This window comes from Pagrus pagrus (genome assembly GCF_965226575.1).
Source record: "Pagrus pagrus genome assembly, chromosome: 11".
Taxonomy (NCBI): domain Eukaryota; kingdom Metazoa; phylum Chordata; class Actinopteri; order Spariformes; family Sparidae; genus Pagrus; species Pagrus pagrus.
The window spans coordinates 7717829-7741407 of record NC_140195.1 but is presented as its reverse complement, the minus strand read 5'-3'; the positions used below and the strand labels follow the sequence as shown (position 1 = coordinate 7741407).

Genomic DNA, 23579 nt, shown 5'->3' with positions numbered 1-23579 from the left:
ACCCACAGCTGGAGAGAAACTGCAGAAGGCCACTGGACCGGAGTGATCGGAGGACGAGTTTGGACTCTGACCCAAACAGATGACTCTCTTTGGTACCACATTTACCAAAACCAAGACAATTATGGAGGGGAATGTGACAGGAAGAGGAAAGCTGGTGTTGCTCTCCAGATGGAAAACAAGTCAGAGAAGAGGTTCAGAGTTGCTGTGAAGGAGGAGGAGAAGGAACCGGTGGCTGTGACTTTAGCACAGCACACTGAGGAGGAGGAAGAGACGCTGAGAGATTACTTCCAGCTAAATGTGAAGCTGGTGGATCTGTACAGGGAATGGGGAGCGGCAGACCCCCACTTCAAGCGCATTGCAGACATCTTTACAGGTGTGCATGCATGGTCTCTCTTATTACACATCAAGTGATGACTGAGCCAATATTGTCTAAAATATATAATTTGGTCTCTCCCCAGGTGTGCGAATGCTGCGCCAGGACCCGACTGAATGCCTGTTTTCCTTTATTTGTACCTCCAACAACCATATCTCTCGCATCCAGGGCATGGTGGAGAGGCTGTGCCAGGCTCTGGGCGCTCCACTGTGCCAACTGGATCAGACCTCTTACTACAACTTTCCGTCCCTGTCTGCGCTTGCAGGTGCTATATTTTTTCTCCACAGACCTTTTCTACTCATTATCACATTTCAAGAACACTGTATCAGTGGTGCAGGGTTCACAACTGAGTCAGGACCCTTTTATTATATTGTTTGTTCTTTCCCTTTCGCTTTTGGTTCAGTGGTACAAAATCCAACCAGGAGATCTTGATTTATATCGTGGGCATTGCAACAATATTTTCAGCTTCAAGCTTTGTCTGTCTTGTTTATTTCTTCCTTCAAGTGCCTTGATATTAGATGCAGCTGAGAGAAACTGACATTTACCAATTAGCAATGTAGAAAAACATATACTTAAACCATAGAGTGAAGTAGGCAAATTGAGAGTCATGTTCACTAGCCATTTGTCATTTTAAGTTGGGTTAGTGAATGTGAATTTACTTAATTATCAAACAGAAAAAACAAAAAAAAGATATTGTCATCCTAATTGGGTAGTTTTATACATTGTACTTGGCAGACAACAGCGTAGAGGCCTGTCTCAGGGATCTCGGTTTTGGATACAGGGCTCGGTTCCTGCAGCAGAGTGCAAAGCAGATTTTGGACACCCACGGGCTCCAGTGGCTTGAAGGCCTACGCAATGCCCCATATCTGCAGGCCCGTGATGCTCTGCGTACACTCCCTGGTGTGGGCACTAAGGTAGAGTAGGAAAATAATCTCTAGCCTCTTACATATTTCTGAAATTAAGTTAATTGTATCAGTAACATGTAACAATCACCTGTGTTTCTCCCTGTAGGTGGCAGACTGTGTATGTCTAATGTCCCTGGACAAGGCAGCAGCTGTCCCTATAGACACACACGTGTGGCAGATTGCTAAACGTGACTACAACTACACTTCTGGCACTGCACAAAAGAGCATCACAGACAAACTCCACAGAGAAATTGGTAAGTATTCATGCACCTCATCACTAGTACTGAATGTTTGCAGTGTTACACTGCTTGTAAACATAGAATAATGATTTTTAATAATCTTTTTAATTGCAAACACAGTGTCCAATGTTTTATTTCTACAAAGGGGACTTTTTCAGAAAGCTGTGGGGTCCTTATGCAGGCTGGGCACAGTCGGTGAGTGTTATCCTCCAGTATTTGTCAGTGTGTTTCTGTCATGTCTCTTACAGTCTGTCTGCAATAACCACAGTGTTTTCATCTGTTTCAGGTGTTGTTCTGTGCTGACCTCAAGAAGTTCCAAAAGCTGAAGGAGATGCCACATTTGAAGCGACCGCAGAAAGAGGAACATGTCAAGGAAGAAGTGATGGTGGCGTGTGAAAAAACAAAAATTAAAACGGAAGAAAATGAAACTGTGAAGAACATTAAAACCAAGTCAGCGCGTCACAAGAAAGCAAAGATTTCTGTCTAGAATGAGGGCGTGTTGTGAGGTCAACACACACACTTCACAAATTCTGTCCGTCTTCGTTTTGAAAAACTACTGGAATGAAATGTATATAAGATGTATTTGTCAGGAACATTTTTATAAAACAAAGTATTGTTTAAACAAAAAAGACTCGGGGTGTTTGTTTACATTCTGTATGTTCTGTGAGTTCATTACTACAGTAAAAATACAGCACACTTGTGTTTTTTCACAAAAAGACAAAATAACATATTTCCTATTTTTGTTTACGTATTTTGAGGGAAAATGTCCATATAAGAAGAGTCATCAAGCCTACTGAGACCATCACTGTCATACTGGCTCTCACTTCTGCTTAATATTACCAGAAAAGGCCTCTAGGTGGCAGTTTTCATGAGTCAAAATGTATTCTGAAAGATAACATCATAGTAGGTCATTTGCTAAAGCCGGCCTTTTTTAAATTTCAGAACAAATCTCATTATTTCCCTGGGTGAATACTTTCTGTGATGCCCTGTGGGTCCTGTTACACCATCTAACAACACGTCATGGCATTTGTATGCATGTCTGAAAAGGTCATCAGACCCCCACCACCAAAATTATGTGTTGTATTTCTTCAGTGCATTCCCTGCATTAAAATAGTATGTCTGGTTCATAAAAGGTTGCGTGTAACTCATGGTGTCTATGTGTTTATCTATAGGCGTTAGCTGACCGTGTCAGCTGGTCTTTTTATAGCAGGGATTGCAGTTATCTGGGGGGCAGTTTGACTGTCTCTGGTGCAACTTGAACATGTCTCTCAGGGTGTCTGACCTATTTCTGGCCCTTTATGGCAATGAGGGAGCAATATTTTAGTTCATTTAAATTGTATGTAGAGAGAAATTATCCTCAAATGTCGCAACAGCCCTCATGGCCATCAAACCTCTTTATTTGACCTAATTTGAAAGCTGTGTTCCATGTTTGCTTTAGTGAGCAGGTGCATCATGCACGTAGTCGTTGCATTCTGTGCATATCAGCGTGTGCACGTCTTGCATCCATAGATGTTGTTTATTTGCTGAAGTGTGCAGCCGTGCGTGGTAATGAATATGTGAGTCAGCTTTCATCCCCACTCCAGTTGAGCTGGACAGAAGCTGGGGGCCAGCTTCAGGGCAGAGTCACAGTGAAGAAGAAAAGAGGAGTAAAAATAGACATCAGAGAATAAGAGATTTTTTTTTTTAAGGCAGAAAGGTGAAAGTGCGCTGGAGGTGCTGACATGAATTTTAAAGAAAAAGCTGCATACACACACATGTTGACACACAAAGACTAAAACAAGACAACAGTAGCCTGAACATTATGTAAGAGGTGGGTCTCAGCTTGCGTGTTGCCCTCGGGAGTTGTTTAGTTGAAAGGACATCTCTAATTGTGCACCTGCAGGCACCAGGGGGCGCCACCTTTGGACTGCAGCGAAAGGGAAAGGGCCTCTTTCTACTTCCAGATGTGCAGCAGCAAGACTGAGTTGGTTTGTCTCTGAGTGACAGGATGTGAGAAGTGGCCTCTGTCATAATTGAGGTAGAGGGATGTGTGGGACATATCCTAAATTGCCTATCATAGTATATCGAATTTTATAAAAACATATTGATATACAGTATATCGTGATATTATTCATTTTCTGGAAAATCATAAAAAAAATACGGTCCACAAATAAAACAAACAGATGGTTGTTCACTGGATTTGACAAATCAAAGTACATCATCACACTGATGCAGAAATTATGCAAAATATCTGTATCACCATAAGGAAGTACTGTTCAGTGATCCGCAACATTACCCACAATGGCCTAATAACAGGAGATAGTGAAGAGATAGCTACCATGATATAAAAGGTGAGATAGATAGATAGATAGATAGATAGATAGATAGATATTTTTTATTGTATTAATATTAGAATATTAGAAACACCTCTCAATATAATCCAGTACAACACCTCCACTAACTGCGGCCTCAATAAAATGTAATAAACACCTCTATGACAGTGCCATAAAAAGAGTTTATTTACCTTGATAGGCATTATCAACTTTGTAGCAGCGCAGCTGTATTGAATTACATTACATTCCACAGGTGTTTTCAATGAAGTGGCCAAGAGTTATGGTAAAATACATCAAATATAGGAATGTATATTCAGTTATGTAATATACATTGAAGTATGAACAGGTATGTATGAACAGTTGTGTCAGATTTTGGATAATAATAATGCACGGTTGAAAACTTCAGTACTTTTTCTCGGTATAGTCATGTTGACATTGATTTTAAAGCTGGGAGGAGATCTTATTAAAAGTAATGATTATTATTTTCAGTTTTATTTATTTATTGTTTTTTACACATCCAGACTCTGAGTAAGTTTCTTCTCTCCTATGAGCCCAAAAATGGTCTCAGCACATCCACAGTCAGTCTGCTACTTTAAATGATGGATGTTATTATTCCTGAATAGCTACAGATGTATTATATAACAGTATCTGATACAATACCGAAAATGGATAAAATTAAAAGAGACTTGTGTTGATTCACCATAGATGTGGTGAAACCCAATGCTGCTGCAGGCAGCCGTGGGGGAGCCTGAGGGACGGGCGGTGAGGTCCCCACATGGAAGTCTGTCTTTGGGGCCCTGAGTTGGGGAGATTATTCTTTTGTGTCTAGACAACCAGAGCGAGGGGAAAGCCACAGAGAAGAAATACTGAGAGCACGGAGCCGGCAGACATAGTGGAGATTTGAAGCTTTTCTGACTCATATGTGTGCATGGATGTTAGCATACGAAGGTCTTGGCTGTTCTTAATGAAAGAGGCTTATTTTGTGGAGAAATTAATACTTTCTACCATCTGATAGGATCTCCACTTGGCTGGCTGTGATTTAGGTTCAATGCCTTATAGATTAGGAGAGAGAAACGTCTGCCCCAGAGTTATATTTCAAAGCCCCCACTATAGGATCAATTCAAATGACTAAGTGGAATGTATTCACCACATTCCTGGACAAAGATGGTGTAGAAACACTATCCACGGTTAGTATATATGGGTGTGGGATAGGATGAGTTCCATGTGTGGTTTCGCTGTATGTCAGTGCAGAGAACTCCCTCCTTTTTAAGAAATTGTTCATTTAGCGAGCTTTAAATACTGCTTCCCTCTCACTTTATTTAAAGCCCGCTAAAAACTGCCCATATGAATCAAGAGTTGTCACTCAAGGGTGATATACATATAAGTCACTGGGCTGACCTTCTTTCATCTAAGTGGGACATGCAAACATACACTTATAAGTTTGGGTTATTTAAGATATAAGGAAAAATTTGAATTATTTAATTTAAAAAAAAAGTCTGATAATGATAAAAATCTTTTATTAATTGACTAATGGATAAACTCTGAAGAGGGCTCATTGCTTTAAAAATGCAATGAACACTACTTTGCATGAAGCTCATCAATATCAACAATATGTCACAGAAAGCAGCAATATAAGTGTAAAAAAAACTTATTACCTCTCCGGTTAATTCAACAAATATCATTTTATCCACAAAATAAGACAGAGAGCAACAATACAAATGTAAAAAATATGTTTCATGATAGATGAAAATCAAAATCTTAAAAATAAAAAGGAAGGAAGGAGTTTAAATGTATTTTTTACACTTGAAGAGGAGGACCACGATGTTGAGGCTTCTCTGTGTCATAATGTACAGTCACCTATAGCATCAACTGCTTGACAAAACGGTGGGTTTGAGCACTTGGGCCTTAAAGGATAAGTTCATCCAAAAATGAAAATTCAGCTCTTCTCACCTTGGGACTGAGGTATGCGCTCTACTGAGTTCTAGTTTTAAATTAATTTATCATATTTAAAAACGACATCTTCTTCAGTTGTTTTGGAGAATGCTGTAAATGTTTTGTGGACTACGAAACTTTACCTAACTTAGGTAGATAGTGGTATATAATGAGTGAATTTTCATTCTTGGGTGAACTTTTCCTTTAAGACTAATTGGGATCTGTTAACTGGGACAGGAGGACAAAAGTCGCCTCGTGTCAGGGCATTAATTTTGAAAGAAAGGTCTAATTTTATTCAGTGAAGCAGCACAGGACCGCCGATGCTCAGACCTCGCTGAGCTCAGGCTCGTTTTCCAATAATGCTGTTAAACGTTCAGACAAGAGTAAGAGGGCAGCCGTGCAGAAGGAAAGACACCTCTGGGTGTTTTCTTATTGTTTGAGGATGTCGGATGAATTAGACCCCTCTCTGGTACACCGGATTACAATAATCTTGTTACAGCAGCAACATAACTGGATAACAATCAGTTTGTATGATAAACATACATGGGGTGAACAGCAGATAAAAAGCTGTGAACGCACAAACAAAATACCTTCATGTGTTTATAATCTAAATTACATAACATCTCTTTCCCTTCCCCTATTTTTTCATATTTTATGGTGTCGTTATATACGTATAGGGTTTGATATCTTATCCCCAATGGAATATTAGCCATAATCCATGTTTAATAATGTGATTACCATCTTGAAATGTTCCCGCTCTTTGTGTCCCAACCCTTCACTGCCTCTCCTGCTGGCTCAGTAGTAATGTAATGGCATTAGGACAATCCTCTGAGCTGCACGGGTTATTTTAGGACTCAGATGTACAGTGAGTTGTAGGATCTAATAAACGTGACAAATGGGCTACACACGGAGAAAATACAGGTACAGAGAGGCTTCCTGGGGAATCTACAGTGTGAATTTGGGCTCGAGCAGGGGCAGAGCTGCAGCCTCAGCCGCGTGCATGTCCAAACTGGTGTGTTTTGTTTGTGTAAGGCCGAGAGACAATCAGATAGAGGGGGGGATGAAGAGGAGGCATGAAGCCAAGGTGCAGCATGAGGAAACAGTATCATCTTGGCACTGGATGGCCTCGCTCCCCTTTATGCAAAAACCTGGTTGGAGGGCAAGAGAGGAGAGGGAGCTAGAGTTTCATGCACACCTTTGTTCCCAGCTCATTGGCCTCCTTTTCCTGGTGCCAGAAAATGTCAGGTGACTTCTCACCTGTCTCCACATGACACTCCTTCCACACCACGTTAACAGCCCCCAATTTAGAGCACTGGCAAGGTTATTTCCAGCTTTATGGATAGTAGCACTGCATGCTGTGTGGTGGTGATGGTGGTGATGATGTCAATGCCAGTGTCGTCATGTTCCCACTGGGCACTGTCTAAACACGCTGCTCTCTGAACAAGGTAGATGAAGTGTGCTCAATGTGAAACTGCGTTGCCGGACTGCTGTTGCGTAACAGGCGTGCCAGGCGGTAGGTTGGAGGCGATCGTGTTTATCCGCTTGTGAGGAAGAGAAAAAAAGAGAAAAGCTGAGAGGGAGGGAGCGATGTAGAGAGAGATGGAGCGGCTGGAGGGGGCGTACATCTCCTTACTAGCTCATGGATAGGGAGCTGGCAGCGGTACAGGGCTGCTGAATGCAACCTCTCTGTCGATAGAGGAGCGTTTTCACCTCCACAAGGCGCTGAACCTGGACTAAACGTTTTTTTTTCTCCCGCTTTCGGTATGTGAACGTCCTCGTACGCTGCCGCAGAGGACGCCATCGGAGAGGAGCCGCACCGCACAGACCCGCAGGTATGGACTTGAGATAACAGTTGTGGAGTGGCTGCTATGCGGCGAGACTTGGCGCAGTGATCCACGCGTGACGCTGCTCCTACCTGTGCCGCGGTACCGACCGTCGGTTCAGGTTTGCAGGCAATTAAGGTTAATTTAACACAGCACAGGGGGGGTTCACATTTTACCTGTAGGCGGTTTCCTCTATTTGTTGTTGTTGGCCATGAGGGATTAATCATGTCCGCTTTGTTAGTGCGGGGCACATTCTGTCAGTTGGAGCCATCACGTTGTCTTCCTGCCGTTGGGATGGGAACGTTAACGGACATGTAGCCTTTAGCTGCTGCGTTTCGTGACCGACGGTAAATAAGGTCGGCAGGTGATTGTTATATACAAAAACTAACATTTAATAGCCCCTTTATTAAATTCAAGATTTAAAAAAATACTATAACTTAAGTTTATATGGACACCCTATAGCTTACCAACTAACTTACCAACTAGCTAACTAGCTTACTTAAGCTAGGTTACAGGTGAGATACTTAGGCTAGCTGGCTAACTACCAATTTTGGGGGTGTAACGTCAAAGGGGCACTGTGTAGATTTGGAGAAGACATTCAAACTCAATATTATACATTGTAATATTTATGATATTAATGAGTTATTAATACAAATTCGGAAATATTGTTTTTTCCCCCATAACTTAATAAACAAGGTGTACTCAGAGGGAAAATAATGTCCTCAGAACACTGTTTGAAGCTAGAAAGGTGGCAGGGTCCGCCAAATATAAACAAAGTATTCAGTTTGTTTAGGCATAAAAAAATCAGTCAATGAAAATCCTTCTCCTCTGATTCATATTTCCTCCCAAAACTACATAGTGCACCTTTTAACGTAGCTAGTATGGAGGATGAAATCATGTAATGTAACTAAGTACATTTACTCAAGTACAAGTGTCTCCATTTTCTGCTACTTTATACTTCCACTTCACTTCATTTAGGAGGAAAATACTGTGCTTTTTACTCCACTACATGTATTTGATAACTCTAGTTACTAGTTACTTTGCAGATTTCATGCTGCTGCGGAGTCAAAGTAGTGCATTTCTTAAAATTAATTTATTCTATCAGCAGTCGGATTAAAAACAAAAAACAAACAACAAAAACACTGATTCCAATAATCAGAATATGCTGAATATCAGATACAATAATCGGGCATGTCAATAATCCATCGACCTCATGTATACAGTGTACATGTAAATATATGTACAATTTACTTGTACTTTTGATACTTAAGTACATTTAGTGTTGGATACTTCAAGACTTTTACTCAAGTACTATGCGTTTGGATGAGTTTCACTTTCACCAAAGTAATATTTTAACATAATATCTCACCTATAGTTATTGATTTTGTCCCATTTTTACGTTAAAAGTCGACCCTTAGATTCAGCTCTCTTAGTATCCCATCACTAGAAACGTATATATCTTTGAAATGATCCTACTTTGAGTGGCAGTTACACACCTCTGGCTATAGCTTCTCGGGTTTCAGTCAATTTGCATAGCAAATATAAAATGCCAGAATGTTCCAGGAAACTTAGGAAGAGGAAACCTCGTCATTTGAAAAGGCTTGACTGTAAATATGCTTTGGTGAAACAGCAACAAGAGGGGTACTATTTCTCCATTAGACCACTGCTGGCAGGTGCGCAGGGTGTTGTATGTGTTTACAGCTTATTTATGAGAGTTGTCCAGCCTCAACATGTAAGCACAATGGCTGCAGCACTCAGAGGATCTGGATTCACCTGTTCCTTATCAGAATTTGAACGCATTCAGTGGAAGGAGAAGGCAAAAAGGTGGAAACAAATGCGCCATGCACGCACTGAGAGCGTGCAGGCAGAGCTGCTCCACAGTGCTACTGGGTGTAACGCAGAGACCCGCCAGACAACTCGGATTGGGAAGAAAAACAGCACACCCTGATCCACTGACAAGAGAAAAGGGCCCTATCCAATTGTAAAGCAGCTCAAGAGAGATTTACCGGCTGTTTTGATAGCGTCTTCACAGAGAAGTGGGGTTTTGAAAGAGTAAAAGTGTGCAACAAGACAGATGATGAGCCATGACTACATGCCTCAGTATTGAGTAGCCTATAAATGGTTTATGTTAACGGCTTAGCCTGTAAAAAACAGTGATCATTCATCCATATTCTGAGCCAGACACTTTCAAGCAGGCAGTACAGTTAAACAATACCTTCCAGTTAACAGCAGACATAACAAACTTCCCAGAACAGGCAGTCCCGGACTGTCATAATAGTGGAAAATTAAACATACATCAAGACTTCAGTATATCACTGAAGCACAAACCTACCAAGCGCCAGACACAGTCTGGTTCTGAGTACTTTTATGGTGATAGTAGTCCAGTAAATGCATAATTAGGTTTTTATAAGTTTGTTAATATGCACCAAGGACATGTATGTGCAAAATACAATCTGTCTGCAGATGTAGTGATTGCCACACACCACTTAATGCAGCAGTCATTTTATTGCATCCAGCTGGAACAATGTGAGAGTCTCTTGGGTTGAAGTTTAGCTGTGGTTAACTCCCTGCAGCAGGCACACAGTTACGACTCGCAAATGCCTGTAATCTCTTTTCCTGAAAGTGTTTTGCGGCTTGACATGGTTTAGCAGCTGTCCCAATCAGTCACCGCACTCGCTATCTCTCAAGGGTGTGTTTCTGGGAATGTGTGCGCGCTAATTTGAAGTTCAATTCACAATGATTCACTGGAACTATGTTGACAATGCAAACTCTCTGGTGAGCTTACTTTGCATGGTCGACTATCACATGTCAATATTCACAGCGTGTGTTTTTTAGCCAGGGTTGTGTGTGTGGGTGTGTGTTGTGTGGTGGAGTCACAGTGCAGTAAAAGTGCCTCACCCTTTTAGGCTGACCTTCAGCCTTTGATCTGTGGCTCGCATGAAGGCGGAACATCAGTCAAAGATGTTTCGGGGCTCAGCACTTTCAAGCTGGACATCCTCTTCAACCCGGGGATCAAAAGCATCCACGATTGGTTCTGGAGCCTCCTCTCTTCATATGGCATGACCTCGCTGTGTGGTCGGTTGCTCCACTGGATTTTTGACACCCCACCCCCCCACCCCCACCCCCAGGCAGGAGAGCGCCACAAGGGAGGCATCTTTAACAGGCTTTGGTGTGTCTTACGAGCTAAATGGACAGCTTTTAATCTAAGGCAGAGGTCTGGAAGTTGGGTGACCTCGCCTGGAAAATTTCCTGGAGAATCTTTGAGCTCGTATATCTCCTGATATCTAAATCAACGTCATTTAAACTGAAAAGTTAGATGTCTGTTTTATTAAATTGTTTTTTATTGAAAAAAGCCAGAGAATATTGTGGGGGGCTGTTTGCAATGCATATGTTATTTCAAGGTGTGGAATTTTTAACGGTCAAACCAGCGACCTCCCCCACTACCGGCATACCAAGTTAACCGCACATACTCCCTCTCCCATTTCCCCCCTTGCTCTGTTGCTCTCTCTGTCTCACGTACACACAAATTCACGTACGTACACTGCTTCACAGTCTCACCTCTCCCCCTGCATGGCACAGTACAAACAAGTTATACATCTGCATGGCAAGTAAGTTAACTGCTCTGTCAGGCTGAGGAAGCGTTGCAGTGCAGAGGTCCACAGTGACACACAGCTTTCTCTGCTGGTTTATTCCAGTCCTCTCTGGCTGTCACTGTGTCCCTCTCTTTGTCTCTCTGTCCATCATTACTATTCCTCTGTCTTTGCTCTTTGTGTCTGTCCATTCTTGCTGTCACTGCAGAAACCCTGTTACTCTACCTCTCTTGCCTTGTAATCTGATTCTTACTGTCAATTTCTTGTCTTTTTTTTGGAGGGATCCGGTCTGTTCTTATTTTGTACTGTTCCAGTCGTGTGCTTCCCCCGTCCTCCATTAATGAGCTCTTCTTCTCAACTGAGAGCCTCTCTGTTCATGTGTGACTTTCAGTGTTAAGTCCTGCTCATTAGCGAGCCACCTTGACATTAAATACGAGTCAAATCAGGTGACGGACACTGTCAACATGGTCTTGTAATCTCATGCACTGACACACAGCAAAAGCGTGTGTCCACATTATCGCACATATACTGATGGAGACTGGGGCTAGGTCATTTTTAGGAATGCTTGCTGTAATGGCAGTGTTGGACAGTCCATCACAGGGATGCAAATTTTAAGCAGTTTCCTTAATCCATAGTTGGCTGCCTTAACGATCGATTATCGGTTAATCATTAATGATATATAAATTATTTTGGAAGTTTTTCCATTTGAAAACTGTTTAAACTCCATTAAGGAGTTAGACGAACAGGTAATGCAAACACCAAATTACTTGAATAATAAACTAAATAACACAAAATAATGACTTCATTTTAATAGTGGACCTCCCGTCTGTTGCTATTGAACAACTGGCCAACAAAATCTAACCCATGCTGAAGCTACTAAATGGCTTAAATATAATAACATCAGCTGGTATCGAAGGTCTTTTTGCATTTTTAAAAAGTGCAATTTCTCATACCAGTATTTTGTGTTACTTTGCTATATTAGATAAGCAGGTATTTCTAATTTCTAACAAAATACTTTTTGATGTATTTGTGACAGTCTCTGATTGTCGGTTGATATATTTTAAATCGATTAATCATTAATCATTAACATTGTGACGTCAAGAGAGAAAAAAGTGTGTAAGTGACGTGGGGTCATCAGTATTTGTTTCTGTATTTTTCTTTAAAGTGGAATTGTCACTCTTTAGCCGTGACATTGTGCAATCAACATTTACTTCGTAATAATAGTCTTTCGCCAGTTGAGTAATATGAACATGTTTTTCTACAAAACCCTTTATTTTAGAAACCACAATACAAGACCTTTGCCTAAATACGTTTACAGTCTAAAATGAGCAGAATTGTGATTCCAAAAATGACTAGATATGCAAAATGGATTGAAGTTTGGTACCCAGCAATGATTGAGACAAATGTCCATTAGACAAGCCTTTGTGAACAGACACAGATCTTTTTGTTCACAAACAGACTTATGTCCGCCTCTGGAAATGTTCACGCAAATTAATGGAAAATCTGCACTGCCAGACTGTCTGGAATCTGGCAGAGAGGAGAGAGAACATTTGCAAGAAAGAGGCAGATTCTCCAAGTTCACTGCCCACCCCAACCCCCTCTGCATGGGTCCTTATATAAAGCTCGGACAGTAACTACTCATATTCATGCATTGGTGTAGACATGACATCACTCTCTGCAGTAGTGATTAACCGATTAGTAACAGCTGCTGTTGTGCCTAGTCATGTGATTGTATAACCAACAGGTCTATAATGTGGGCAAGGAGTTTATAGTAATCTTCAGATTGCCGCTTGCTGCTGTTCTATTGGACATTATCCGTGTGAGCATTTCCTGCTCTGGATAAAGAACGTATTGTGCAAGAGGGAGAGAGGGAGAGTGACAGCATCTACACAACATGCAAGACCCACTGCAAATTAAATACAGAGCGACGTGTCCCTCGGCCCCGAGGGGTTCAACATGATAAAAATACTCTCAGTGGCCGTGCACCCATCTGCCTTTCTCCCTGTGGACAGTCACAGAGGGACGGCTGTCTTATTTGTGAGAGTGTGTGTCTGTATTTTACAGACTGTCGAAGGGGTTGTAGTACATACAATGGATGTGCGATGGTGGGCTGAAAGCATATAGGTTTACATTGGAGCCAAAACCCAAACCAGCTGAACTCAGACTGCTTAGAGGAGCTGCCAATCAGCCTAAACGTACTCCATTTGTATTAGCTCAATGGAAATTGAAGTCAAATTGTTTAAATCCAGTCAAGGAAAACACTGTGGGGAACCACTACTGTGCGTGTGTGTTTGTGCTTATGGCGCCGTGTGTGGAGATGAGATTAATGTTGACAGCGTTTCAAATACAGCAGCAGAGTCTTTCGCTCCTCTCACTTAAGCTTATATGGCGAAATGCCTTTTGAGACTCATTAATCTCTACTACCTACCTTCATGTAAACACCCACGCTGACGCACGCTGGATTACTCTGGAATCATGATAGTGGTACGTTTACAAAAAGCCATTTCTCAACAGTCAGGTTGTTTATCTGCGGCTGCCAAGGACTGTGCACCTGCCAGTTAACCTCCGTGGAAAGGTGAAGCAGGCTCAGCTTCTCCGCATGCCTTCCTGGACAGACTGCCGTGTCTTTGCTTGGACCACAACAAAACCTGTTCATCTCGAAACATAATTCCCTCGTGACTCATAGTTCCTGTCAGTTTCTATCAACTAGCTGTCTCTACATCGTCTAAATTTAAATCCCTTACCACGTCCCTCAGTCTTAATTTTGTCACAGATTCCCTCCTTCGCTGTACCCTCCACTGTCAGCCTCACTACCATCACCACCCCTCCTCAGCCGTTCCATCTCCGTCTTCCCCCTCCTGCCTCTCCTTTACGTGACCAAACTCATATTTCTTATCTCCGCATTCTTACATCCACCTTATCTCCCTATCATCAAGGGCCTCTTTCAAGCCTCACCTAGGAACATGTCGTTGGACTGTGATGAAACAACTCCAGTTTAATAGGGGACGTGAGGAAAAACAATAAAGGGGAAAAACAGGGATTAATCAGAGGGTGAATTGGCCAACAGCCGACTAGACTGAGAGCTGAAGAGGTGGCTGAGACAGGAAGGAAAATAAACATTGAGGCTACTGTGAATAGGTGGAGATTGAGATATACAACCACTTCTATTACTCTGCTCATGGACAGTTTTCTTGTCAGCTGCTCATGTGTAGCACCACCAACACTTAGTAACACTGAATCAAGATTAGCTCAAACACAAGCCCCGTCTTTTTGTGCACTTATTTTCTCACATACGTACAGTATGCTGTGCGGCTTCCTGCTTGGTGACCGACCCCTTGTCCACACACACTTCAACATGCTTTTTCCATATCCTCACATATATTACGCCCTCCTTACATGCGCTCATGAGCACGATTTGCCAGCTGCAGTAGTTTCTCAGAGTGAGTGAGACATTGCTGCTTTGAATGGGCCCTAGGTGAGTCATAAGCAGCAGAATGAATTCACCCATAGGCACTGATTTCTATTTTTTGTGCTTTTCCTCCTCATGTTTCAGCTGTAGTTTCGGTATGATCCCGACTGCGCCCCCAAGGTTATCTCCCACTGTGAGTCATAGCTAGAGACCGGTTTGAGCAAGCGAGGTTTACGAAAGGGGTGTTTTTTGATAAGTTGAGGGGATGCGACTGGCAGCTGTTTAGCTCGATGACTCGTAGCATTGTGTAATCCTCAAGGGCCCGGGGCCTTCTCTATGTCACTGGGCTCTCTGAGCTTCAGCACACTCAGAGGGTACAGCTGTCGGCTCCTGGCATCCATGACTCAAACAGAACTCTCAGGAAAAAGAGAAGAGTCCCGCTGCTTGGAACCAAAAAACGATGGAGGATAAGGAAACTGACATTCATCCAAAGAACATTTTATGGCAGAGATAGTGAGGAAAAGAGTTAATGTGACCGTCTGTCACTGAATAAAACCATCTGTGACGAATCTTTTTTATTTTTTGGCTTGATCATTTTTGTGGTGCTACTTGTTATATAAGTTACAAGCTGCATCTGTCTGTCAGCATATGTGCCATGTACTATGAAACTGTACACCTTACCACACCCTGTGTCTTTCCACTGGTGTCATGCTGCTAAAACCTTGTGGGAGTGTCATTGACAAGCCCTCTGAATCAGCATCGGAAGGATGCAACGTGCACTCCTAAAATAAGACACTATTTTATGAGCGACGGACCATTAGTACTAAATAAATTCTGCGTGGTATCAATGTTTTCATACCTACAGTGCTTTTTGTATAGGTTGTTTTATATCGTGAAATGTAAAAGAATACCTGTTTTTCTCTGTCAACAGAAACGCAGTGGAAGGATGTTGTGACGCACAGACAGACAGACAGCCAGAGGGACCAGTCACTGCTCACCACTCAGAGGCAAACCATGGCTCCCGTGTCTCGCCTTTTCCTGGGCTTCCTCCTCTCTCTTCTCCATCCTTTAGAAGCCCAGACCATCATCGGCTCTTCCTCCCTCCCCCGCCTGGACCTGCCGAGTAATTCTTCACCTCAGCCAACCAAGCAGACTGCTAGATTCTGGCCTTCTTTGCCTCCCAGAGGGCGCAGCGATGTGCCTATCAGAGCTACAGCTCGAGATAGACTGACAACTATGAACACAGTGCAACAGGAGCAAATATTTCCCCGACCTACTGCACAGTCGCCTCCTTCGTTTATATCTGCCCTTTCTACGCAGAACCTCAGCAGCGGGCCAATAGTAACTCAACCAACTGCCTCCAGGCCCAGGACTGATACAGCTAGTTTAGCAATCATCAGGGCTTTAACAAAAGGAGACGCTACTACAAAACTCTCCACACCACCTCTGCCCACTTTGCCCTCCTCTGCTGTCGCTGAGTCTGCGGTTGATAAGCCAGTAAATGCGGGAAAACCAGAGGAGGAATCAGTTAAAGCGACAGAGGATGATGATTTGCAGGGTTTGGGATCAGGTTATAGTCCAACAGTGATGCTTGTGAAGGAGGAATCACCTGGATCTCTGCCAACGGTCGGTGATGAAATGGCTCAGTATCAGCCAAAAGCGCAGACCGCAATAGCTAAAGTTTCTGATGTAAATGCGCTACCAACGGACGGTCAGACCCTGAAGCCTGACCTGTTTGTTCTTACAACAGTCAGCAAAATCTCTGCGACGTCAAAGACAGGAGCCACACTGTCCCCTGTGATAACACAGACGACACCTCGGACTGTAGTAGTACCAGGTGAGAAATCCAACATGTTAGAATGAGAGTAAGGTGCTGTCACAATCTTTACACCATGTCTAACAGAGTACAAATACTTTGTTACTGTACTTTTACTGCCTACATTTGAACATAAATATCTAGAACAGGCTCATTACTTTAGTTTTAATACTTTTGCTTGAGTAAATGAGTTAAATCAGTTCTTCTTTTACCAGTTTTCTTTTTAAATGTGTCTTTTCTACAATTTTTAGGTGAACTGACAGCGAACACTCTTTCCACCGCCAGAGTTACTCCAAAGGAGACGTCTGCTGCTGTGACATTACCCCAAACCACGACTACCACCACTGGCTCCGTCCATAAACAGTCACAGACTATGACACAACCTGTTAATGGCCAAAGTGGTTCGCATTCAAACTCCACGACATTGAAAGTGACAACTACATCTGCGACTAGTATGCTTACTACTACACAGGAGGTCAAAACGTCGAATCAACCCAACAAAACAAGACAACTAGGAAGAAATACAGCTAGCCCAACTATACAGTCATCAAGATCAGGTAAGACATGAGGGTCTTGTGCTCTGTACTTGATCATTTGGTGATTTGAAATAGAGTTATTTGTGCAGCTGGGACATTTTTACTGGAACAATCTGGAAAAGGCTTCAAAGGGAGGGAAAAAGCAGCAAAACATTTCCATGGAAAGTGGGGTGGTAGTTGTGTGGGGTAGAGACAGCAAGGGAAGAAAGTATGAGCAAGAGGTGAAGAGGGGGTGGGTGGAATTGCAGCTAGCCAAAGAGATAGACAAGAGGAAAGTAGGGTTCAAAAAGAGACTGTTGGGAATACCGATGAGAGAGCAGATTGGGGTGGTAGAAGAAAGGTACAGGCACAGAAATGCAGGGAGTGGGGATGGTAATGAAAACCAGATGCACAGGGATGAAGGGAGGGAGTTGAGAAAAAAAGTGGATGGAAAAGGAAAAGCATGACACATGGGGCATACGAGCCAGTCTCTTAGATATCATGAGAACAACACCTTAATAACTTTTAAACATTTGTTCTTATGCCTCATGAGTACATTTAAAGTCAAGTACGCCCCTTGGAAGGTCATTGAAAGTATTGCATCCATGGCAGTACAAATTTGTGCTGTACGTTCATATCTGTACCCGAGTCCGATGAGATGGAAACGGATATTTATTTTTTAGTTTATTGCAACATGTGGACATATAAAGCAAGGGTAAGCAGTGTTATGTGTGTGCGTTAAAGACAGAACTCGATGGTAGGGGTAGGTCTAAGTGTATCCAGCTGTGAAATGTGATCAGCACATCTGGAATGTGTCTGGATCTTGCTCCTGTAAGAAAAAAAGAAGTTTGAGGGAAGGAAGTAAAACATACCTTTATATAAATAAAGAAGTGTGTCTGTGATCTGTAGGCAGTGCCCGCCTATGTGAGCGAAAAGTAAAGGAGGGAGCGAGGGAGAGAGAGAGAGCCAGGAAGTGAGACACATGTTGGAGCAAGTCATTAGTCAGTGTGTCAGCTTTATGGGTGTCTTCTGCACGGTGAGGACGTGCTTTAAGCTGTCCAAGGGGCCGATGGTTTGAGTGTTTTACCACTGATTATGTTGTTCCACCATCCATCAAGTTAAAATGCATGTGTGTTCTAGATAGATCCCTTTAAGCTTCACCTGTTTCTTAGCTCCCTGTCAGTCACAGTTTCCTTATATTTCATGTTTGCCGTCTTCCTGTAATTAAATTTTAGTAGTAGTGTTCACATTATTTCCCGGTGCTCGCTCAGGTCTTTGGTGGTGTTTTTATGGCAAGTGTTATCTTTACAGTTGAGTAGTTCACAAAGCGCACAGTGATGAATGACCCCATGATTATTATGTGGTTGGGTGTTTCCAGGGTTATGCAGGAATCTTAGGTGGAGTGCCTTGAACAAATAGAAGTGTGTGTGTTCATGAGAAAAAGAGAGAGAGAGGGAGAGAGCGAAATAGAGAGATAATGAGATGCCACATTGTCAAGGTGTTGTCTTGTCCCATGCGGTAGTTCTGCACTGTATAATTCGGCAAATCTGAAAGGAGAGTTTCCCCATTCGCGCCCGCATTGTGACACTGTTCGGTGTTACGTAATGTAGATGTTCTTGTTAATTACATAATCTAATCCAATCAAGCCACACAATAACTCTCTTTTTAGGGATATAATGTGAATGATGTGGTGGCATGGTGTTCAAACCCTACTGACATTTTTGCGTGTTATGGTTGCTTTTCTACTTGTAAAACATGAGTAGAGGATCATTTTGACGTCATCATTTTTTTTTCTTTGATGAAAATGACAATATAAGATTGCGATATAAACACTCAAGATAAATTGGACGTGGTAAATTTCCATTATCGGGATAATCGTGAATGACGAGCTCGATAGCACAGTCCTGAAATGATTTCTTGATTTCTTTTGAATCGCCACAAGATGTGTGTCCTGTCATCCAATAAAAATATCTTTTAACAGAATATAAGGTAACGTGATTCCAGTCTGTCTTAGTGTCATTTTAAGCATTTTAAGCATATTTTGATGATTATTTTGATCATATTGTGAATGGCAGTTAGTTTGGCTAGGATAATCCTGACATGCTGGAATTAGTTGATGTATGTACAGAGCTGAGGGAGCCAGTTGGTTGTAGCTCATCACTTTGGTGGTGAGCTACACCCCCTAGTGGCTCTAATATTGTATGTCATGTACTTTTTTTACATTTTTTTAACATTTTAGTTTCATATATTCAAAAAGCTGAAAAACCAAACCTCTGCTTCTCTTTTGCCAGGGACCTCATCCTTTCTTGCCACAGGTGTCGTACCTGTCACCCGAACAAGATTAAACCCCACATATCAGCCTGGTATTGCTAAGAGGAACCGCTCCATCCTCCTCGGACATCCTCACCAAGCTCCACGCAGTACTTATAATCCAGCCCCCTCACCCAGCGCCAGCCCCTCCCCTAATGCCACGCTTCTCTACTGGGGGGACCTGAGCCGGACGCTGGCTTTTGCGTGGGAGCTGCATGTCTACGGCTCGGCAAGCCTCTTCCTCCTCCTGTTTGCTGGTGCTGCTCTCGGCCTCACCCTGTCCCCTGGCACAAACTGTCCCCATCGAGGGGCGCTAGCACTCGCCAACGCTCTGTTGTTTCTGGCTGGAGGCCTCAGGGCAGCTCTTTTTTTAATCGACCCCTATGGGACACGGAAATTTCTCCCTCGCCCTGCAGTTACAGCCCTCTACAACCTGCCTCTACACCTGCTGGTGTGGACACAGGCCGCCATCGCACTGCTGGCATTGAAGGCAGCAGGAGTAAGTGTGTTCCCTTCAACTTTGGAGCGTCCTCCTCTGGTGGCTGTGTTGGCTGTGTTACAGTGTACCCTGCTGCTGGCTGCTGATCTGCTTTCCCCAGCCCTGTCCCCCGTGGTGCCTGTCACTCTGCAGGTCCTGTCCCTGTGCTGGGGTCTGGGTCTCTGCCTGGGCTTCCTCTGCTATGTCTTTCCACGTCTACGCTGCCCTCCAGTTCCCCACCCTGGAGTTCCTGAAGAGGCCAGGAGGAAGACTTGGACAGGGAGCAGGAGGAGTGGGGTGATCCTGGCGAGAGTGCTGGCAGTTTGTGCAGTTCTGGGGGCACTGTGCTGTGGGCTGCATGTTCATGCCACCTTATGGCTCTATGGACTGTTAGGAAACTGGACTCGTTTTAACTGGGGCTGGTGGCTGGTGCACTTCTGGGCCCGACTCCTGGAGCTGGCCTGGGGCTTCTCCCTCCTACTCCTTGGTTCCTGGGTGTTCTGGAGGCCTCAGGGTTGCCAGGGAAGGGATGAGGGTGGACCTGATGGCAGAGCAGCTGGAGACCTGCCCTCCCCTGGTCAGTCTGTAGGCTCCACTCAGAGACATACTTGCTGGTCCAAGATAGTCCAGAGCCTGAGGGGGAAGCCCTGTAGGAAGTCTGACAGTAATGGGGTGGGAGGAGGAGGAGGAGGAGGACAAGGGGAGATGCCTAATAACTGGGCTGGCCATGAACGTCCTGGAGCTGATATCAGTAAGAGTCTGATCAGGAACCAGAACCACGAGCAGGCCATTGCACAGCCACGCTGCGTCAAAGACAGCAACCGGGGACGCAACCATAGGGGCCACTCTGCAGAGCGAGGCATATCCGACGGCTCCACAGGCTCCCTGCTGAGACTGCAGGCACTGGGCAGACCTCCACAGCGCTCAGTAAGTGGCAGTCTGGATCAGGATAGGGACACTTCAGTGTCTCTTTATGAGTTCGATCTGCGGCCCCCATCTCCCATCGACCTGACCCGCAGCATTGACGAGGCTCTGCACAGGGAACACCTGCTTGGAGGAGGGAGCTTGTTTCATCCTTTCGGCCAAGCCTCACAGTCCCCTTCCCCGGGCTCAGGGGTCAGCCAGGGTCCCTGGCTCCGCAGGAACAGTGATCCTCAGATGTCTGAGAGCAGCGATGCCCCAACAGAGTCTTCCATGCCACTAGGGGGCAGCGTTCTCAGCAGTGTGCCCAGCAGGCAAGTGACTGCTCCTCCCACGCCCTCCCACCAGGGACACAGGTGGGCTGGGAACACGGTAGGAAGCGTCCCTTCATCAGTGTCCTGCCCCGTGTCACTTCGTCCCTCCAGAACATCAACAGGGCATCTGGGGGAAGATGGAGTGGACGACACACGGCCATTTATCACCCCAGACTCAGAGACAGTGCGGGGGAGAGCCGGGAGACCGGTGGGATCCCGCAGTTACTTGGAGGTCAGCCGACATGACGACTCTGCTAGTGTCAGCAGTGAAATTATTGATCTATGAACCAAACCTCGGACATGAGGACCAATGACTGCACATCAAACACAACCATCTAACAAATACTCTTTCTAACCAAGACAAATATTGGAAAAAATTTGATCAGTGTACTGCAGAAAAATGATTTATTTTTAGAAGAGGGAAATCATTTCAAAGTGTTTCTGGGTGATGACCTCAAAGGATATCATCTAGTTGCCTTTTACCTCGTTAAAGGCTTTAAAAACAGTGTTTGTGAAACAGATATGGTACCTTTTACTCTGAGAGTAAAACTGGGAGATATAGCACAGATAAACAACACATGACACGCATAATTCTTCTCGTCTCTTTCTCAACAACACATTATCTCCCTCTCTTTTGTTTCCTGTTTTTTTAAACACACACCTGCATAACACTGGTACATCTTCAAGTACACTGGGACCATAAATACAGTCCAGAAGTCCTAAAAATGGCTCTTTAGCAAGAACCTTATTGTGGGGAGTGTGTGTGATTAAATAGGTTTAGATTGCCAACTTCCTGTCTGGGAACAACACCATTAAGAGAGTTTCAGTTTGAGCAGGTTTGAAGGGTAGAGGAAAAATGTGGCTCTCAGTGTCCGTAGGTCTTATTTCTATTGTTTCTTTGAAAAAATGTCAACATATCAACTCTTGTGAATTTCATTGCTTCATAGACTTTATTTTCTGTCTTTCATATTCCAGCTTGCTTTGTGATGTAAAGATGTGCCATACATAACCTCGGTTTGTTCTGTGCTATTTTTATGGTTTTATAAACCCATTATTTGGGTTAACCCTCTATCGCGTCTTATTAGTGTCATCGTGACTCACCTATGGATTACTACTTCTAAGCTATCATGCTGCTGCTGTCATTGTCCCGTCTGCCTTGTATGTCAATGTGAAGCCGGTTACGTAAAGAGACGGGCGGTAAACAACGGCCGGAAAACATGCAGAGACGCATGCTTACATTTAAAATTGTTGCTGAGGCTTTTAGCTGTAGGAGAAATAGTCAACCTTCAAAATGAAATTCAAGCGTTCACCTTAACAGATTTCATCTTTTTATTTTTGCTATAGGACAAAGCTTTTGCAAACCAGTAATTATGTCCAATTATCGCCACTGACTGCATTTTTACAGAATTTGACGAAGAATATTATAATCACGAGCTGTCAGTTGCACCGAATCAATTCCGACTGTTTGATATGTTAACTAATTAAAAAGCTGCACAGCTTTGCAAGGCTGCACCCCACATGACTGGCTTGGCATGAGCCTCAGATCTCTTATACTAGACCTAACTCGATAAAAGAGCACTAAACTGTAAGCCTGAGCACTAGACTGAAGTATTTTACTACTCAAGAGGAAATATCTTTCAAATATATGATGTATAAGCAACAATGTAAATAATGTTATTTTTTGATGTTCATGAATAAAGGTGTATTTGAAACATAGTTGTAGTTGTTACTGTGAAAGACAATCTAAAGTGGTGTTGCTTTTGTGTCTGAGCTGCGCTGACAGTTATGCTACAGTATAGTGACATCAGACTGAGGTCTGTTTAAGACACGAGGAGCTGTGACGGTTGATGCGTGACTGAAGGGGTTATGTCAAGGACTTTCTGGGCTGTGCTCATGATCGTGATGATCCAGGTTTTACAAAACGATTTATTCATGGCTATGACTAAGACATCGGAATGAAACAGAAAAACACTTCACAGTCTGTTTATGAACTTGAATCTGTTTGGTGATCCTGGAAACAGCCCAGCGGTTCTCTCCTCTGTCTAACATTTGAAAGGTTTTGTTCCAACATTTATTTATTTTGTTTTTAAAAAACTGAGCCTTGTTCTCACAAAAAAAAATCACTGCAGTTTTATCTTGGGTTTCTGTTGTGAATACTTCATGATACATTTGAAAAAAATTACATTTATCCAAAGTGGAAAAACTTGGATAATATATTTTGGAGCAAAACATTCATTTCTGCCTCTGTTCCTGATGAGAGCCAGTCCATGACCTGTTTTTCGGTTACCTCGAGGTGACTTGCAGTACCTCCCAGTGATGTGAGATGCTTGACTTGTTTAGTATTTACAGTACAATGGCCTTGTGTTGTTGTCTACATTCCAATGAGCCCGTGAGATTTCACTGTATCAGTTCTCGCTGTTACCTCTTTTACTCAATGAACAGGGTGGTACCTCCAGCACCCGTAGTGTTGTCCCCTCCACAAAGCAGTAAGTGCCATAGAAAATACAATTAATGTGCCCCCCTCTAGTCACAGTGCTGAAACAGTGTTAGATTCATTTCTTGATTTTTGCTCATTGAACTTTTGTTCTTGTATTTCTTGCTGCATTTCATGTCTGGATTCAAATAAAATTGAGAAAACTTGA

At 43.3% G+C, this 23579-nt stretch overlaps 3 protein-coding genes across 4 annotated transcripts in view; 2 read left to right on the top strand and 1 right to left on the bottom strand.

The window, feature by feature from the left end:
• Positions 1 to 2724, top strand: part of ogg1 (8-oxoguanine DNA glycosylase) — a 3199-nt gene extending 475 nt beyond the window's left edge. The window contains exons 2-7 of the mRNA XM_084366621.1: positions 9 to 373; positions 459 to 638; positions 1109 to 1287; positions 1385 to 1532; positions 1663 to 1712; positions 1804 to 2724. Of these exons, the coding sequence (XP_084222747.1) occupies positions 9 to 373; positions 459 to 638; positions 1109 to 1287; positions 1385 to 1532; positions 1663 to 1712; positions 1804 to 2004 (1123 nt within the window). The 3' untranslated portion in view covers positions 2005 to 2724. The remainder of the gene's footprint in view (positions 1 to 8; positions 374 to 458; positions 639 to 1108; positions 1288 to 1384; positions 1533 to 1662; positions 1713 to 1803) is intronic.
• The window catches only part of qars1 (glutaminyl-tRNA synthetase 1), a 16865-nt gene extending 9005 nt beyond the window's left edge, over positions 1 to 7860 (bottom strand). Inside the window, exon 1 of the mRNA XM_084366619.1 lies at positions 7761 to 7860. The gene's annotated coding sequence lies outside the window, so the exon portion shown is untranslated. The remainder of the gene's footprint in view (positions 1 to 7760) is intronic.
• LOC311265211 (uncharacterized protein) lies at positions 7074 to 23579 on the top strand. Of its 2 annotated transcripts, none has more exons than XM_084366617.1 (4): positions 7074 to 7593; positions 15515 to 16420; positions 16651 to 16956; positions 19206 to 23579. In XM_084366617.1, the coding sequence occupies exons 2-4, from the start codon at positions 15598 to 15600 to the stop codon at positions 21221 to 21223; spliced, it is 3147 nt and encodes a 1048-aa protein (XP_084222743.1). In that variant the 5' UTR covers positions 7074 to 7593; positions 15515 to 15597; the 3' UTR covers positions 21224 to 23579. The 2 variants fall into 2 exon arrangements, with proteins under 2 accessions (XP_084222743.1, XP_084222744.1); XM_084366618.1 differs by lacking the exon at positions 7074 to 7593 and adding an exon at positions 10700 to 10753.

What these genes read in the sequence shown, in the direction of transcription:
- LOC311265211 (XM_084366617.1), top strand. Translation starts at nt 15,598, where the DNA reads ATGGCTCCCGTGTCTCGCCTTTTCCTGGGCTTCCTCCTCTCTCTTCTC. An exon ending in TCGGACTGTAGTAGTACCAG is followed by an intron (nt 16,421 to 16,650) that starts GTGAGAAATCCA and finishes TACAATTTTTAG; the next exon opens with GTGAACTGACAGCGAACACT. An exon ending in TATACAGTCATCAAGATCAG is followed by an intron (nt 16,957 to 19,205) that starts GTAAGACATGAG and finishes CTCTTTTGCCAG; the next exon opens with GGACCTCATCCTTTCTTGCC.